Genomic DNA, 19,228 nt, shown 5'->3' on the forward strand with positions numbered 1-19,228 from the left:
AGAGCAAGGTTATGCACTTTAGAAATCCGTCTAGACAGAAAACACAGTTTAAGTTCAAATGTAGTAATAATGAATTGGAATGCGTAGAAAAATATCGTTACCTAGGACTACTACTAAACGACAGTCTCGATTATAACATCACTGCAAAATACGTTGCCCAGTCAGCTACACGAGCCCTTGGACTTATTATATCAAAATTTAAAGCCATGGGAGGCATGCCATTTAACGTTTTTACGAAACTTTACGACACAGTAGTCTGGCCAACCATCAGCTACGGTGCTGCGATATGGGGAACACGGGAATACGCCTGCATGAATGCCGTCCAGCATAGAGCCAGTCGCTTCTTCCTTGGATTAGGAAAATATACACCAAACGCCGCTGTGAATGGTGACATTGGATGGACCCCACCTCTTGTTAAACAATGGAAAGTTGTCATTTCCCATTGGGTTCGATTAGCTAATATGGACAGTAATCGACTGAATAACTTTGTATTTAAAGCAATATCTGGTTATAAGAAGTGTTGGACTCGTATTGTAATGAATACAGTGAAAGATATAGCTGACTATAACTTAGATATAAACGTTAAAATTCGTAGATCTGAACACTTTAGATTAATAGATACGTGTCATACAACTATGTTTGACCAAATTCACCATCAATGGCGTAATGTTATAAATGTAAATACAAACATACGACAGATAAATGGAGGCAACAAACTGCGGCTATACAGAACTTTTAAGCAAACATATAAAACAGAATACTATGTTCAGAGCCCATCTATTACCCGCCTTAACAGAAGTGCGTTAGCTAAATTTAGATGTGGAGTGGCGCCATTAAAACTCGAAACAGGCCGCTATGAATCACTCAATGTTGAACAAAGAACCTGTTTTAACTGTCATAACATAGTAGAAGATGAATGTCATGTTTTATTACATTGTCCTTTATATAATAATCTACGATATTTACTGTTGTTAAAAGTTATTGATATTAATGATAATTTCAATTCATTATCGGATAACGAAAAACTTTCATTTCTTCTTTCAAATGAAACTATCGTTAAACACAGTGCCAAAACCTGTCATGATATCCTAAAACTCCGACGTCAGTATCTGTATAACAAGTAATTTAGTGTTTGTATGTTTTATTGCATGTTTTGTACACTAATGATTATTCTCACCTTATTTTTATTACTGAATATTTTAAGTTATATTGTATGTTTTAAAGTTGATATATTTTATTGTTTTTTATTGAGCAAATAGTCTCTCATAACTCCATGAGGAGTGGTTTTATACATTATTATTGCATGTTTTATCTGTATTTATCCCATGAATGTATAAAAGTGAGACTTGAATAAATTTTCTGTCTGTCTGTCTGTCTGTCTGTCTGTTATACTCTAAAGTGTACTTTAAAACTTATAATCACTTGCAAGTATGAACAATTTTTGTCACTTAACATTTAAATTTAATTTTAAGTGGATACTGTTTTACTCTAGAATGGATTCATTTATCATTGGTTGATTGATTTAAAAAATCATAATAGATCGATTCATTGATGGATTGGTTGATTTATTTGATTAATTGATTAATTGATTAATTGATTCATTTATACATTCATTCGTTCGTTCATTCTTTCGTTCTTTCGTTCGTTCGTTCGTTCGTTCGTTCGTTCGTTTATTCATTTATTCATCACGTAGTTAAATATTCATTCATCACGTAGTTAAATATTATATACTTTGTAATTGAGGTTTTTATCAATTGTCTGTTTTACCTCTATTATTTCACTTATTTCCTTGCTGATGTATTTGCTATTTCCCTTCCGTACGATAAACTTACTGCAGATATTTTAGCCAATTTATTTGACCGCCGTGTGTGAAGGTTAGATCAATTGTGTTTGCCTTGAAAGGCAGTTGATGAAAGCAATAACACAGTGCCATAAATAATAGAATAGCGATTCTTTATTGACCTTGCACTTATATAGAGTTTGTTCATAGAAAAAATACTATAAAACTGGTGGTCAATGGGTTGTCCATTAAACTAGAAACTTAACATGGGCTCGACACTTGATTTTAAAGGGCAGTGCGGAATAGTTCAGTCAGTGCGGAATAGTTCAAACAAAGAACGTTAAATATCGAAAGTTAAATGTATGTTTTTGTTTCTGTTTGAATTTTATTCAACTACAAGCAAACTGTGATCTTCCTGATCATGTGTGTTAAATATACTTTTCATGGGTATTCCAATCGTTTTATATATTGTACAAATGCCATGTTCATCCCTCCGATGGAATAAATAACTCAACAGGGACGCAACTAGACTTAATCATTCATTGTATAGGTTCTGCTATATAATAGTTAGCTGACATGACGTTTTTACCTAATGGTTAGGAATTGATAGAGTGTGTGTAGACCTTCTTAATCATTAAGATTTTACTTCAGTTAATCTTATTGACTTAGAATACAACTTCATTGACTGACACATTTCAACGCTAAATCTGACACATGGAGTGTGTATCGTATGATTGGCAGTAGTCGGACTTTGAAACAGCCGCGAAAGTTGAAATTTTTAATGATTAAGCGTAATACATACTTATTGCCTATCTGCATTTTCATTGGCTGAAAATATCGGTTGTTTTTTTAAGGGACTTTAGGGCATGAATTATGGGATTTTTCTCAAGAATGTGCATTGGACTGTTTTCCAGTATATTTAAGACCGAAACACATACAGTTATAAAAGTACTGTCTGGCTGTGTCATCAAAGTTTCACTTATACGAGTAGTCAGTGTAATAGATTTTCTTTGTACTTTTACTTTTTGTCGTAGACTACGAATTACCATTTTGGATGTCGATTTATGTGTGTTCTTATTTCATCGTCTGCTTTGATGATATGGCCGTCTGTTTCCAAACGTGTTGTTATGAGCTTAAACCGCTGTTTTTAACCACCTTGACCTGTTTATTAATCCTGTACTTACACACGATATGCTAGTATTTTGGCCCTCTTTTGGGATCCATTCAAACAAATATCATATTGTCCATGACATAATTCGAAGTGTCACAATTTAGATAAAAAAAATTGGAGTTTCAACGTACTAAACTAGTTTGTCTTTTATGACCAGTTAAAAAATTGTTCCGCTACTATAAAGAAAATATTGAGTATACATATGGAAAAGCGACCGTGTAATACGCTTGTTGATAATGTGAATGGAATGCCCCATGCTTTAGTTAATACATAACAACGAGAATACGTATGGATCCTTCAAGAATTTAACCCTAGTTTTACATGTAAGGTTGACTACTCGAACACAGAGTTGTGTCCCCGCGTATCGATTCCTTCGGTGTGTGTTATTGTCACTGGCCGTTCCAATGCGATAACCCCTTCATTCACTGATAGATGATGTATGTGTCTGTGTTCTGCTGCTTTTGTTCTAAGAACATTTGAACGATTATGAAAGGTTGTGTCTATCACGAGGAATTTCTTGATGAAAACAGGCACAAACTTGATTGATTAATTTAAGTATCTGTTTGATAATCTGGTTGAACTACTACTACTACTACTGCTACTACTACTGCTACTGCTGCTGCTGCTGCTGCTGCTGCTGCTGCTGCTGCTGCTGCTTCTGCTGCTGCTGCTACTGCTGCTACTGCTGCTACTGCTGCTACTGCTGCTACTGTTTCTGCTACTGCTACAGATACAGCTACTGCTACAGATACAGCTACTGCTACTTCCACTACCACTACCACCAGCAGCACCATCAGAACCACCACCATCAACACAACCACTACCACTACCACTTCCACTACCACTACCACTACTACTACTACTACTACTACTACTACTACTACTACTACTACTACTACTTCTACTACTACTACTACTACTACTACTTCTATTTCGGAGTTAAATTGTGAAATCGATGTTGTTTTTTTGGTTCAAATTTATTTACATTGATTGTCAATTACATAATACTTCCCGCACGTTCATCGACATTTTTCAGCTGATAACAGACATTAAATTGCTTACAATGGGGATATTTTGGTTTCCTATCACGCAGAGTATTACTAAAATCAGAATATTAATATGTTCAAATATGGCACATGAGATAACGATGGGTGTTTTGGTGACATGAAGGATAACACTGACCCTTTATCTTTACAGATCAATGATATCGTTCCGAACACCTGACAGACAGTTGTGAATTAAGTGTTATGGTTTGTCAGCTTTAATTAACAAATTAGGAGAGCACCAATGTTTGATGACACTGAAGTCATTAAAGTTAGTAGCAAAAACCGGACAGAAATTTTACTCCGTATGAAGTCCATGATCTGCAATTTAATGTTAATTATTTTAAAATTATGCTTTTTAGATACAGAAACCAGCCATTTTGGTCAGAGTGAGCTAACTGGCACGGTCAGAGAAGCCCTTACTGGCACGGTCAAAGTAACCTTACTGACACGGTCAGAGTAGCATAACTGGCACAGTCAGAGTAACCTAACTGGCACGGTCAGAGTAACCTTACTGGCACACTCATAGTAACCTTACTGGCACGGTCATAGTAACCTAACTGGCACGGTCAGAATTACCTAACTGGCACGGTCATAGTAACCTTACTGGCACGGTCATAGTTACCTTAATGGCACGGTCAGAGTAACCTAACTGGCACGGTCAGAGTAACCTAACTGGCACGGTCATAGTAACCTAACTGGCACGGTCATAGTAACCTTACTGGCACGGTCAGAGTAACCTAACTGGCACGGTCAGGGTAACCTAACTGGCACGGTCATAGTAACCTAACTGGCACGGTTAGAATAACCTAACTGGCACGGTCAGAGTAACCTTACTGGCACGTCATAGTAACCTTACTGGCACGGTTAGAATAACCTAACTGGCACGGTCAAAATAACCTAACTGGCACTGTCAGAGTAACCTTACTGGCACGGTCATAGTAACCTAACTGGCACGGTTAGAATAACCTAACTGGCACGGTCAGAGTAACCTAACGGGCACGGTCATAGTAACCTAACTGGCACGGTCATAGTAACCTAACTGGCACGGTCAGAGTAACCTTACTGGCACGGTTAGAATAACCTAATTGGCACGGTCAGAGTAACCTTACTGGCACGGTCATAGTAACCTAACTGGCACGGTCATAGTAACCTAACTGGCACGGTCAGAGTAACCTTACTGGCACGGTTAGAATAACCTAATTGGCACGGTCAGAGTAACCTTACTGGCACGGTCAGAGTAACATAACTGGCACGGTCAGAGTAACCTAACTGACACGGTCAGAGTAACCTTACTGGCACGGTCACAGTAACATAACTGACACGGTCAGAGTAACCTAACTGGCACGGTCAGAGTAACCTAATTTGCACGGTCAGAGTATTATAACTTTTACGGTCAGTGAAAACTGTACGCACTCGGGGTTTAACCTGATTTTCGAGCACCAACTTTCACATTTTCCCCAACTGTTACATATGAAGGCAAATCCGTTTTAACAAAGCCCTGACATGCCATTTAATAAGATTTGCTTATGGACTTAGTGCCCCAATAAATTTAAAACGTTCAATTCACGAACCGGATAATAAAAGCGTATGCGGCGGTCTCATTTTAATACAGATTGCGTGTTAGTTCCCATCAAAGATAGGTATCAGGTTTTCATCCTGTTCTGCCTTTCAAACTCAACCGTTAATTCTGCGTCAACACCACATTTGAAAGGGCGTTTGATATTTCACACTTTCCAGATGGCATTACTACCATGTAAATGATATAATACCTGCAGAATAAAGGTTAATACTATGCAATATCAACATGCAAGTATCACATGGCCACACTGTAAACTTATAGTGCGTAAATTATACAAAAACAGTATCTGAATGCACAAATTATTCTCATTTAGTCAACTTGATCTTTATATATACCCATAAAGCTGCACTCTCGCAGATTTACCGTTTTGACAACTTTTTTTTATTTTTTGTCTTGGAATGAGCATTTTTTGGCGTAAATATCTGCAAACCAGTGACAAAAAAATGCTGACAAAAGATCAGATCGCATTTTTTTCACATTTCCGTTCGAATTTTAATGTTTTATGGCTAAAAGCGTTACTAACGGTTTAAGAAAAATGCATAAAACATCAATTTTTGAACTTAAATATAAAAATTTGCGATCTAATTTTTTTGTCAGCAGTCTTATGATATGACTGGCACTGTGAGAGTGCAGCTTAAAACTCATATTTGATTTCACTATGCATACGAAAACAAACTTATACATATCAGTTGAATGATAACATATCCAAATAATGTTTTATTTGTACTCACTGATCGTACGAAGTGGTTATCCATACATGCTATAATAACGATATATCAGTATCTGTGTATTGTGTTTGATGCATTTTGACGTTGTATGTCTCTCTGTTAAATCTTTGTTTGGGGGTGGGGGGATGGGGTGTGGGGTGGGGAGGTGCGCAGGGGAGAGGGTAGCTTCCTTATCTTCGGGTTATACCCATTTGGTGAGTATATATACCTGTTGGATCCCGATCCAAGCTCTTGGTTTAATTTAAAGCGTGATGGCTTTTCACATTAGTTTTCATTGCGATGCAAAAATGATCCCAAGCGAACTTTAAAATTTTAAATATATGAGCGTGTGGCAAACTATCAAATTTATGTTCAAGGTTTTTTTATTTTATTGCAAAACATAACTATTGTCAAATATTTACAGCGGTTTTATATTATTTTCAAAACAATATAGGGTATTGAATTCTGGGAACGGGCTGTTTTCAAATTCAATGAATTAATGTTCTCCAATCGTAAAAACTCGGCCATATCCGGCATATCGAGATAGATTCTGTTGGATAAAGGCCGGGGTGTTCCGGTTGAATGTTCTTCTGTTACACACTTTCCCGCGTTTCTGCCGCTCATTTACGGTGACTGTAGTCTCGATAGATTACCGTTTAAGAGAAACATTTTTAATTTGGAATATCATTGGAACAATAATAAAAAAATGCAGGAAGAATTTGATGTATGTAAATAGTTAAATTATATATATATATATATATTTTAATATTAATTATTTTAATATTACTAATATTTTTTAGTTATAGAAAAAGAAATGTTTGTGGTTTTATTTCATTGAGCAAAAGAGAGATGTCGATTAAGTGTGTTATTAATTTAATGTTCAATGTGGAGAATATTTCTATACAATGTTTAAGCATATATATGCCATAGAAATATCAAACAAAACATTCAAATGACATGTGCTATGATAAAACTTCTGTGAAGATTTATCTTGAGAGGAAATAGTAATATCACATGAACACGTCAACAAGAAGTGACTTCTCATTTTTCAGACCGAGAGCTCTTATTTTAGATTAATATATAAACACTGTTTTTGTCATTGCAGGAATCGAAGATGTCGGACAAGAAGTTTATCGATGAGATGGTGAAAGCCCACAACGAATACAGATCCAGACATCAGGTATCCTGGTTTTCAAGTATATAATGGGCTCCATTAGTTTCAAAGCATGGCCGATTTATGCTAGTTGTGTTGCACACGCAATAGCAAACCTTTTTGTATTATGTATTTGAGTTTATAAAGGTCTGCCCGCGCCCATTGGCTGCATTATGGCTTGACCCCGCTGTGACGCCATCACAACTTTATTTGGGTTTACATGCTATTAGTGGGATTAGATATACTGGAATGTAATTCCCAGTCAATCCAGATATTAGAAGACTTAAAGAAAGAGAATGAAATACAAGAGATCCGAGTGCAATACCCTAGCTCGCAACACCATTTTCCAAGTGGCAAAGAAGCTACTGCAGCACTGATAATCATTATCACTCTCTGGGGTCCTATATCATTAATCAGATCTCCGGTTAATGAATATGGATATATCGGTCTAAGCATAACCGGTGTAGCCCTGTTTATGAGCACATCCCTAAGTGACAAGTCTGACATTTCTTAAACCAGACCTTTATGCGTAATGGCAGAATTAAGCCACATTTATATAGCCGTTTATTATTGCAGTTGAAGACTTTTTTCAAAACGATTGTCTTCGAAAATGTACACGTGATGTGCATCATGTTTGTCAATTTTAACAGCTGCTTAAAATCGCCTGCATATGCAGAGCACAGTTAACTTGAACAATTCCAATATATTCTTTACCAATTTTGTAATGATATTTCGACCGAATTTTATAACCGTTTCAGATTGCACGATCTCTGTAGCTTTATCGAATATGATCATATGACGTGCACCCATTGTGAACACTCTTTAACATATGTGCCAGTATGTATCATTGTACTCAACAGCTGTTGACTGAATAATAAAACAGCAGGGCTTTGCATGAATGGAATACATGGAACATAATCAGTTTAAGTTATTGCGAATATGGAATTTGGGCGTACAAATGATTTAACAGACGGACCTTCTCGTACATAAGCTTTTTACTAAATAAAACCAAAATCTGGAAAATGGTCTGGTATCAAAGCGTTAACATGTGTACGCATCATTCAGGACACCGTATTATGAAAAGTAACTAACAGCCTGTTAAATTATTCTTGCTCATGTGTACACACGCTTATTTACCGAACAACTTGAATTAAATTGCAAGTTTATAGTAATTCATGTTTGCTTGATTGTAGTGATATTTTTTAGCTGATATGAACGCTTTGCGAGATTTTCGCGGGTACATGTAGAACCAAGTACGGACATCCAGGCGTGTAGCTGCCTATACGACTGTACGCGGCTGAATCCACATGATTATGACAATAAATGAAAAAAAAATCACTCAAAGTTGCACTATGCGTACTTGACTCCATGATCCTAAAGTTTTCCATTTTCCCGTACTAATCAAAGCACCTCAGATCGCACAGAATGCACCAGTTGCACCATGGGTTTCAAAATTGTCCGAGGGTCATCATGCCCCCGGACCCCCTCCATCCCCCACTCCCCGAGCACAATTATGAACCCACATGGATAGAGGGGTAGCTACGCCCCTGACACATATACTACTAGTCCACCTACTAGAACTATACTAAACCTACTAAACCTACTACTTTTGCTAAGTCAATTAACGCAAGCATACTTGTTTATGTCAATTACAGGCAAAAGATCTCAAACATGCGAAGGACCTGACGGAGTTTGCTCAGAAGTGGGCCGACCACCTCGTGGCTACCAACAGTTTTGAGCACAGCAATTGTGATTTGAAAGGCGACAGGCTTGGAGAAAACATTGCCATGAAGTGGTCGTCAAGGCCCGATGCTTATTCTGGTAGTTATTCCATTTTAAAAAGTCTCGTTCATGTTTTATAGGGTCAGGCCACGAAACAAATAATCAGTCACATTTGCTCTACGGCTAGGCTACGGCGGCCGGTGATTCCCGATATCGATACATAAATGCTGCGACCGCAGAGGATATACGCAAGCCGCAGGGTAACTATACGGCGTATCCCAATAGTTCACAGGCCGTAAGGGTCGCCACAGCGCGGAGTTATTACGTTTTTCATCACTACGTTTGCCGTAGAACCATGACGTAGAGCGATTACAATGCGACCTTGTGCTTGCCGTGCGTCTGTCCTAGGGTCTTGTAAATTACAGGCCGTAAGGGTCGCCGTGATGCACAGTTATGACCTGTTTATTTGTACGTTCGCCGTAGAATAGACATGCCGTAGCCATGCCGTAGAGCGGTTCCACGGAGAGCATACGTCAAGCGTACGGTGGCCTTGCGTTTGCCGTGCCCGGTAGTCTCATGCATTATAATTGACTTTTGCGTACCCCAACAAAATTGCGGCGGCCGCAGGAATTCCACAGGCGCCCTAGGGCAGACTTGAGGCCGTAGGAATGCTGCGGCGGCTATAAAGTATTGCTATTGGGCGCAGATATTTCAGACCCTACGGCCGCTGTGGCAAATGTGACTGAGGCATTAATTTTGTTTTCATAACTTTGAATTTAAACCTAGGTACATTGATACTAGTTTCAACACCAGTTTTATCTTCTCGCCTTTTGATTATGATGTTTCATTTAAACTGACATTTGGCCTCATATTCAAGAAACATCTTAAGTCACTTGTAAGTTGTAACAGGATTAACCAAAGCCCACTATTTTAGCTTTGGTATAATTTTCGCAACTTTCTAATTTTAAAGGGTTTTTAAATTATTACAGGAAGTCATTTAAAATTAAACTCTCTTTCTTATGTTCGTAATATTAAGTATAAGCAACGTATGTATCTAAATGGAACAAGGGATTTAAAACTTTTATGCTTAAGAAGTTTCGATGAATTGGAATCTGGGTGACAACCTTCAATCAACGTACATGTACTATATTCTTTTTTTACTAAAGACGCATAATTTTTCAAACTAAATTTTATATGAATGTTGTTGAATGAAGCAGAAAATAACAACCGCCTGTTTCATAAATGTATTTCATATCGTGTTTATTAAACCATATATATGCTTTACTTAATAACATTAATTGAATGGTTTGCTACAAATTACAGTCACTTGTAATATATATAAATCATCTTTGCCTCACTGAAAAAGTTTGAAAATCACTTAGCGTTATCAATAAATATGATTAGTTTTTCAACAAAAGTTAATACATAATTATTCACAAATGAACCCTTAATTTACTAGTACACTTTTCCACGGTGTGTGACCACATAACCTCTTGAGGCTGGCATCCGGATATTGTCAACACTCAAAAATACTCGTTAATCATTTTTTAGTTGTTATATAGAATAAAAACAAATCAGTGACGACGAGTTATAGTTAACATTGGATTTATTATTGTATCAAAGCAAAAGGTCATACACGGAATGTATATGTGTTTTAATTTTAAATATCTAAATGGCTTCTTTTAACAAGCGAATTACGTATTCCCGAGGATTTAGACGGGGTAAGGCCATACGATAAGATAAGATAAGCTATGATAAGATAATATAACTTTTATTTCCAACCATGGATTATGTAATATGACATGTGAATCGCAGTTTGCATAATTCAAAAAAAATAAATAATAGTAAATATAAGGTTACATATTTAAAGTTAATATAAATCAGGCTTCATTTTATTTTATTTAAACACAAATAACATTTATTTAGCTCAATTTGAAAATTAATAGACATAAACATATATTTACATTACAGTCAAGTTTGCATCTTCCCCCATATTTTCCCAATTTATCTGTGAAGCTTTGTTAATTTAACGATGTTATAAGATATGTTGAAATCATACACTATTCAAATGATGTTCTTTTTCCAAGCAAAAACTACAAATTCACAAGCATTTTAGGTGTATAATACAAATTCAGGATAATCATCTGTATTTTAATGAAGTTCGTATATATGACCATTCAAATGAAACAGACTAGTTTATATGCATGATGTATACATTAAATTGTTGTCAAGGCCGTCAAAAAAATAATTTTGCATAGCGTCCATTTAGTTGGAAGTGTCAATCTGACCAAAGTAACCCAGTTCGCGCGCATGTATATATTTCTATTTTTAACGCTGGGAAACGGAGCCTCGAAATGGCATTTGAGATCGAATCTTAGTCGGAATCTAAGTTTTACTCTTTTTGATCTTAGTTGCAAATTTTGATCTAAGGACCGATTTAAGATTTGTATTTTAAGATAAGAGCGAATCTTAGTCAAAATCTAAGATACATATTGAATACGGCCCCTGACCAAATTCTTTAAAAGCGGAAACGAATGATCGATTTAAACTATTAGCGAAAAAAACAACACCACAGCATTCGCAACAAATTTTCCTATGCACTTTTTATCAATCAAAATAGTATTCCCAGATTTTGATATTCTTGCCATTTCAGGTCAAGACGCGACAGACCAATGGTACAGCGAGGTCAAGCAGCACACATTTGGGGGTGAACCTCGCACCCTATCCTCGGGTAAGACCATGATGAATGTGGCATATTGCAGACATAAGCGCGTCTCTAATCATTCTTTCTATTGATTTGACATTATCTTTATAATTTGGTTTTATAATAAATGCTTTTACTTGGTTTTCTGGTTTTTTAGTTTCATTAGGAATTTGCACGCATGCCATCCTGCATTCACACAGCATGTAACACAGAAAATGCGATCAATTCTTGTATTTACGTTTTAAATAGTAGCTCATTAGGATTAACAATACATTAAGTATTGTACAGCTGACTTGTAAAAAGGTAATTGACAGCGTACTATTGCATTAAAGAATAGCTGCCTTACACGGCTAACGTCCAATATCAGTGACTAAATGACGTCACGCTAACCTGATCGCAGTATTGGAATAAAAGATGACGTCATAACCCATTGCATGTTTTACAATATGACCCGGGAGTTTTCTACGACTAAGAATACTTTTATTTAAGCCAGTGCCAGGGTATCCAGTTTAACACTCCCGATGCCGTCAATGAAGAGTTTCAAACAAATCATAATTTCTACTTATGTTGTTTTTTCATACATTCTGTACATGACTATAACCCTAACCCTAACCCTATCGACTATCGGTGAGCATTCAAGTGGAAAGGGTGTTCGCTTCTGAAAAGGTTGCGGGCTGTATGCACACGAGAAGGCATGCTTCATCACCTTTCATTATTATAGACAACATCTGGTTCCAGTTGTTTCACTCAAACGAGATGTAATAGACTATCGGCTAACGTCGCATTAGAAATAAAATGTTTCCGTTTTATAATTTTCAGGACATTTTACTCAGGTTGTTTGGAAAGGCAGCAAAGAAATGGGTGTCGGCAAGGCCCAGTCAAAGGATGGAAAGACCATCGTTGTTGCAAGCTACAGACCTGCAGGAAACATGGGGGGAAAATTTGCTGAAAATGTTCTTCCCCCGAAGGACGGGAAAATTATACTGCCTGTGCAAAAAGGTATATTCTTGATAGCAATTATTGTAGTATAGCTTTAAATAACTTGACGTATGCAAGCCGAAAGCAATGGGTCTAAGAAATGTACTGCTGGAAACGTTTTGGGAGTTCATTTGGCACACACTTTGCCTGTCTAGTCCGGGATATTAAATGTCATCGTAATATTGGGGAACAGCAGACGTTTCCCATTGCCAAATGTTGTGATTATGATTAAAGCGTCCGTAGAGACTGACAACAATATTAGTGTATTCAGACATCCGATGTAACAAGCAGTTTTTAAATGACTGAAGCATTGGGCGTAACTTTTAATTCTTTTAAATGATGACTCATGTGTAAAACGATCAGAAATGCATAACATATAAAATTATGGCAGTTTTCTATATTTCAACTGAAATCGGATGAAATATGACCGATTGTTCAATCTTCTAAAGCCATAACACCGTGTGTGTACTATTGATTTCGATGTTATATTAATATATTCGTCATCTACAGATTAAACCCTATTAAATGAGACCGAATTATCTGGGTTCATCAGACGTCAAAAATAACAGGATTGTACATCGAAAACCTCAAGATGCAAACCGTAGCGTCAAACATAAGTTCATCTTTGTACACGTCCTCTTTTTGCTTGTTATAATGCGAATTGTCACGGGGACAACACATCACTGGTGTTTATGTATGCAGTAAAGCGAGGGGCACCTAACGGGCAAATTTGTTCACATCAGACAAAGTGAACTCTTACATTTTCTTACAGACGGTCTCTTCGGAATATTTAAACAATCGGAACTTCAGAGTCATGTCTGGCCACCAAACATTTAATGATATATCTTATTTACAGGAGCAAGGATAAAGGAAAACCAGACACTACCTAACACGAATATCAAATTATAGTTATTAGTAAATAAGGGGTTACCGCCTTGGTCGGTGAAAACCAGACACTATTGGTGGTTCCGAGAGAATATAACTTGATTAAGATATTTTCAAACAAACGAAATCAAACTTGTTATGACCTTCCTTTGAAATTAAACAGCAGCAGCAAGTTTGCAAGCAGATTCGAGGACACCCGGCAAGGGTTCTGTTGGAAGTTGCTAGAAGAGATACCGATGAAATGTATATCTTTAAAAAAATCTTAAAAAAAAGATAAGAAACATTTACGATTTCTCTCGTTGAATTCAGACACCAGCAGCAGTGGCGGACCGTTTGCAAGCAGATTCGGCGATGGAGGTGCCTCTGGAGGTACCGAGCGAAAAACCACCAAGACAATCACCCGAACGGAAGGTACATTTGTACCTACATCGCCATAATAATATAATTATTTAAGCCAATGATTGAGTACAACGGTAATTATTACAGAACACGCGATATTTTCAAAAAAATGTATTTGTATTATCCATACATGTACAAGGGTGTCACTTATATCTATTTAGTAATACGAGATATTAGTACTTACAACCAAGTTTGAAATGCATTGAATCTGAGTTGGGTTCATTGTAATATCATAGTACAAAAATATCCAAGAATTATACGCTATTCTTTGAAATCAAAAACAATTTGTTTAACTTATATGAAGTACAGTCCATTTGACCTAAAGGTGGAGTGAAAAAGACAATCGTAGAGGAAACCATAATCAAAGCTGACGGATCCAAGGTCACGACGACACGGGAGACAACTTCCACTGATGGCGGTGACGCTGGACGTTTCAAGGTCAGTTCTCAAAATTGCGGCATGTAGCATTAGAAAATACCTTATATCCAATACTATACATGTATATATCTCGTATTTGTATACTGATCTTGATATTAAATGCATGGTACTGAGCAAGATACGTTTCTATTTGTGTATACTACCTCAAAGTGGTTTGAGGATAGGTGAGCGATTTAGGGCCTTAATGGTATTCTTGGAAAAAACCTAAGCTAATAATTCATGTACCCTCACTCAGAGTATAGCCCAAAATCGCTTAACTATCCTATAACAACTGTGTACTGCGTATCATGTATGCGTCCGAATGTGTAGAGCCTGGTATAACTTAATACTTTGTATATAGGCATGACATTCATGGATATAGCTTAATCAAGTGTAGGATCCATTGTCACAGAATTATAATAACAGTCTGTGTGTTTCTTCAGGGGCCAAAATTACGAATAGTCTCAATTCCAAATCAAGACTCAAACTAAGAAAAGCATTTTTATGAAGGAACAAAGCATCATTTTATTTCATTCCTTTTATAAAAATATAATTTTATGCAACTAATAAAACAAAATCTAAATAGTAACATATTTCAACAAATTTCACTATCAATGCGTTGCTAAAAGGAAAGTTACAATGAAATGAAGTTTTGCCATATTGAGTCTTGAGTCTGGAATTAGATTTGTGACTGACACTGCCCCAGATATAACAGGCTGGCCGTTAAGGCGGACATTTGATGCACTATTCCCACGTGATTATTTAATAGGCCAAACCCACGCTGACATTTTATACCTCGGCTCAAGGGTTACTTTTTACAAGTTTATCTGCGAAACCATATCAGACTACATCACTTTAAGAAAATATCATACATTAATATCAATGCTCTACTTTGAAAATGTAACCTTTTTCACTGCCTTGCATGAGAATGTTATATAATTGTATCAATATTTAGGGTGACGATGACTTCGAGAAACTTGCCCTCTCGGATGACAAGGTAGGGTATCCGTCTAATTGATTTCACCGCTAACTTGATACACTTTGTGCATATTAATTTTAATAATTAAATTTGAGATGCATAATATACGTTTATAGCCTGTCCTAGATCACAGTAAACAGTAAATATGCTTTATCATCATGATGTTTTCTTTAAGTCACTGTGTGAAATATATGAAATAATTGTTAAACAATTAAGTGCATTCTGGACCATTTGAAATATATTGCAATTGATAAACATTTAAACAACATACAGTCGAATCCCGTTGGGTCGATGTTTTCCCACGTTATGTAATATTTCCCGCATGGCTCGAATTTTCCAAGGCTCGATGTATTTTTGCCGGTCCATGGGAGTTCGAGCCAACGGGGTTCGACTGTCTGTCTTTACTATAGGTATTAATACAGTTTTATTCCTTTTTGTTAAACTTTTATTTTTAATCATGTAATATACTCCTAGCTTATATTCTAAGTATAACACCTTGTTTAATTTGGTCGTATACCTGCATTTTTTCAGGCCTTTTTTATATTAAAAGGCAGTTTACTAATAAAAATGTTCGTTCAAAAGAACCCATTAAACATGTTTGTTTAAAGGAAACATCTCCGCGTTTGATTTCATTTATTCTGTTCAATATTTTAGTTAAAGAGTAACGGTTCAAAAAGCAAGAGCAAGAAGCGAGACTCGAGTTCCTCTTCTTCATCATCTTCTGACGACGAGAAAAAGAAATCAAAGGACAAAAAGAAAGATAAGGCTGATAAACCACAGAAAATCAAAGACTTTATTGATGAGGCTGTGAAGGTTCATAATGAACTAAGGTACGGAATTTAAATATATAGTGTTTTTAAAGATTTTAATCGGGATATCTATATGTTAGTATTCTAAGAAACTTTAGTAAGTGTGTAAAAAACGTGCTTTTCACATTTCAAGTCAGAATTATTACAAAATGCACTCTTACTCCCAAACAAGATATACCACGATTAAAACAATTGTTTAAATCTGACGAAAAGAATGAATAAATATCGAAAACAATGGTTTTTATGAAGGATACCGTGTTTTATTTGAAAGAAATGTGCAGAAAACACAGTATTTCTCCCTTATGAGATAATAGTTGATCACTGTAAAAATTTTCAGCTATTAAATATACGGTTACATTCTTGTTTTCAGTAATTGATATTTCCCATAAATGCATTTTTAGTAAGTAATTAAAGGTTTATCACTCAAAATTTATGTTTGTTATACATGTGTATGTATTGATTGAAAATACAAGTGTCACTTTAAATACATATGACACGATTACGAAAACGGAAAAGGCACTTGTACCATGCTTGACATTCACAAGGTGATCGTTCATATAACGCGATATGAACTAAACAAAACAACAAAAAGTAAAATGGTATGAGTTGTTTCTTTGACATATTCATCGTTTTTTGCAAATGTAACATTCGTTATTAAACATTACTACTTTGACATACAGGTCTTTGTTGCAAATATAACATTTATTATACACCTCACCTTTGGCATACTGGTCATTGATGCAAATGTAACATTCCTTATATAACACATTTCCTTTGGCATACTGGTCATTGATGCAAATGTAACATTCCTTATATAACACCTTTCCTTTGACATACTTGTCATTGATGCAAATGTAACACCTTTCCTTTGACATACTTGTCATTGATGCAAATGTAACATCTTTCCTTTGACATACTGGTCATTGATGCAAATGTAACATCTTTCCTTTGACATACTTGTCATTGATGCAAATGTAACATTCCTTATATAACACATTTCCTTTGACATACTTGTCATTGATGCAAATGTAACATTCCTTATATAACACCTTTTCTTTGATATACTTGTCATTGATGCAAATGTAACATTCCTTATATAGCACCATTCCTTTGACATACTTGTCATTGATGCAAATGTAACATTCCTTATATAACACCTTTCCTTTTGCATACTGGCCTTTGCTGCAAATGTAACATTCCTTATATAACACACTTCCTTTGACATACTTGTCATTGATGCAAATGTAACATTCCTTATATAACACATTTCCTTTGACATACTGGTCTTTGCTGCAAATGTAACATTCCATATATAACACCTTTCCTTTTGAATACTGGTCTTTGCTGCAAATGTAACATTATTTATATAACACATTTCCTTTGATATACTGGTCATTGATGCAAATGTAACATTCCTTATATAACACATTTCCTTTTGCATACTGGTCTTTGCTGCAAATGTAACATTCCATATATAACACCTTTCCTTTTGCATACTGGTCTTTGCTGCAAATGTAACATTCCTTATATAACACCTTTCCATTTGCATACTGGTCTTTGCTGCAAATGTAACATTCCTTATATAACACCTTTCCATTGACATACTGGTCTTTGCTGCAAATGTAACATTATTTATATAACACATTTCCTTTGACATACTTGTCATTGATGCAAATGTAACATTCCTTATATAACACCTTTCCTTTTGCATACTGGTCTTTGCTGCAAATGTAACATTATTAATATAACACATTTCCTTTGATATACTGGTCATTGATGCAAATGTAACATTCCTTATATAACACCTTTCCTTTGACATACTGGTCTTTGCTGCAAATGTAACATTCCTTATATAACACATTTCCTTTGACATACTGGTCTTTGCTGCAAATGTAACATTCCATATATAACACCTTTCCTTTGACATACTGGTCTTTGCTGCAAATGTAACATTCCTTATATAACACATTTCCTTTGACATACTGGTCTTTGCTGCAAATGTAACATTCCTTATATAACACCTTTCCTTTGACATACTGGTCTTTGCTGCAAATGTAACATTCCATATATAACACCTTTCCTTTGACATACTGGTCTTTGCTGCAAATGTAACATTCCTTATATAACACATTTCCTTTGACATACTGGTCTTTGCTGCAAATGTAACATTCCTTATATAACACCTTTCCTTTGACATACTGGTCTTTGCTGCAAATGTAACATTCCATATATAACACATTTCCTTTGACATACTGGTCTTTGCTGCAAATGTAACATTCCATATAAAACACCTTTCCTTTTGCATACTGGTCTTTGCTGCAAATGTAACATTCCATATATAACACCTTTCCTTTTGCATACTGTTCTTTGCTGCAAATGTAACATTCCTTATATAACACATTTCCTTTGGCATACTGGTCATTGATGCAAATGTAACATTCCTTATATAACACCTTTCCTTTGACATACTTGTCATTGATGCAAATGTAACATCTTTCCTTTGACATACTGGTCATTGATGCAAATGTAACATCTTTCCTTTGGCATACTGGTCATTGATGCAAATGTAACATTCCTTATATAACACCTTTCCTTTGACATACTTGTCATTGATGCAAATGTAACACCTTTCCTTTGACATACTTGTCATTGATGCAAATGTAACATCTTTCCTTTGACATACTGGTCATTGATGCAAATGTAACATTCCATATATAACACATTTCCTTTGACATACTTGTCATTGATGCAAATGTAACATTCCTTATATAACACCTTTTCTTTGATATACTTGTCATTGATGCAAATGTAACATTCCTTATATAGCACCATTCCTTTGACATACTTGTCATTGATGCAAATGTAACATTCCTTATATAACACCTTTCCTTTTGCATAC

At 35.8% G+C, this 19,228-nt stretch overlaps 1 protein-coding gene across 7 annotated transcripts in view; it reads left to right on the forward strand.

Moving 5' to 3' along the window:
- Positions 1-19,228, forward strand: part of LOC128224846 (uncharacterized) — a 38,885-nt gene that overhangs the window by 16,681 nt on the left and 2,976 nt on the right. For 5 of the 7 annotated variants that reach the window (XM_052934925.1, XM_052934930.1, XM_052934929.1 and 2 more), the window contains 8 exons: positions 7,389-7,463; positions 9,092-9,257; positions 11,812-11,889; positions 12,682-12,861; positions 14,035-14,136; positions 14,450-14,562; positions 15,497-15,538; positions 16,175-16,350. In XM_052934925.1, coding sequence (XP_052790885.1) covers positions 7,389-7,463; positions 9,092-9,257; positions 11,812-11,889; positions 12,682-12,861; positions 14,035-14,136; positions 14,450-14,562; positions 15,497-15,538; positions 16,175-16,350 — 932 coding nt within the window. Of the gene's footprint in view, positions 1-6,848; positions 7,008-7,388; positions 7,464-9,091; positions 9,258-11,811; positions 11,890-12,681; positions 12,862-14,034; positions 14,137-14,449; positions 14,563-15,496; positions 15,539-16,174; positions 16,351-19,228 lie in introns of those variants that run through there. The other 2 variants (XM_052934927.1, XM_052934926.1) reach the window with 2 other exon arrangements.

Source organism: Mya arenaria, chromosome 17, assembly GCF_026914265.1.
Source record: "Mya arenaria isolate MELC-2E11 chromosome 17, ASM2691426v1".
Taxonomy (NCBI): domain Eukaryota; kingdom Metazoa; phylum Mollusca; class Bivalvia; order Myida; family Myidae; genus Mya; species Mya arenaria.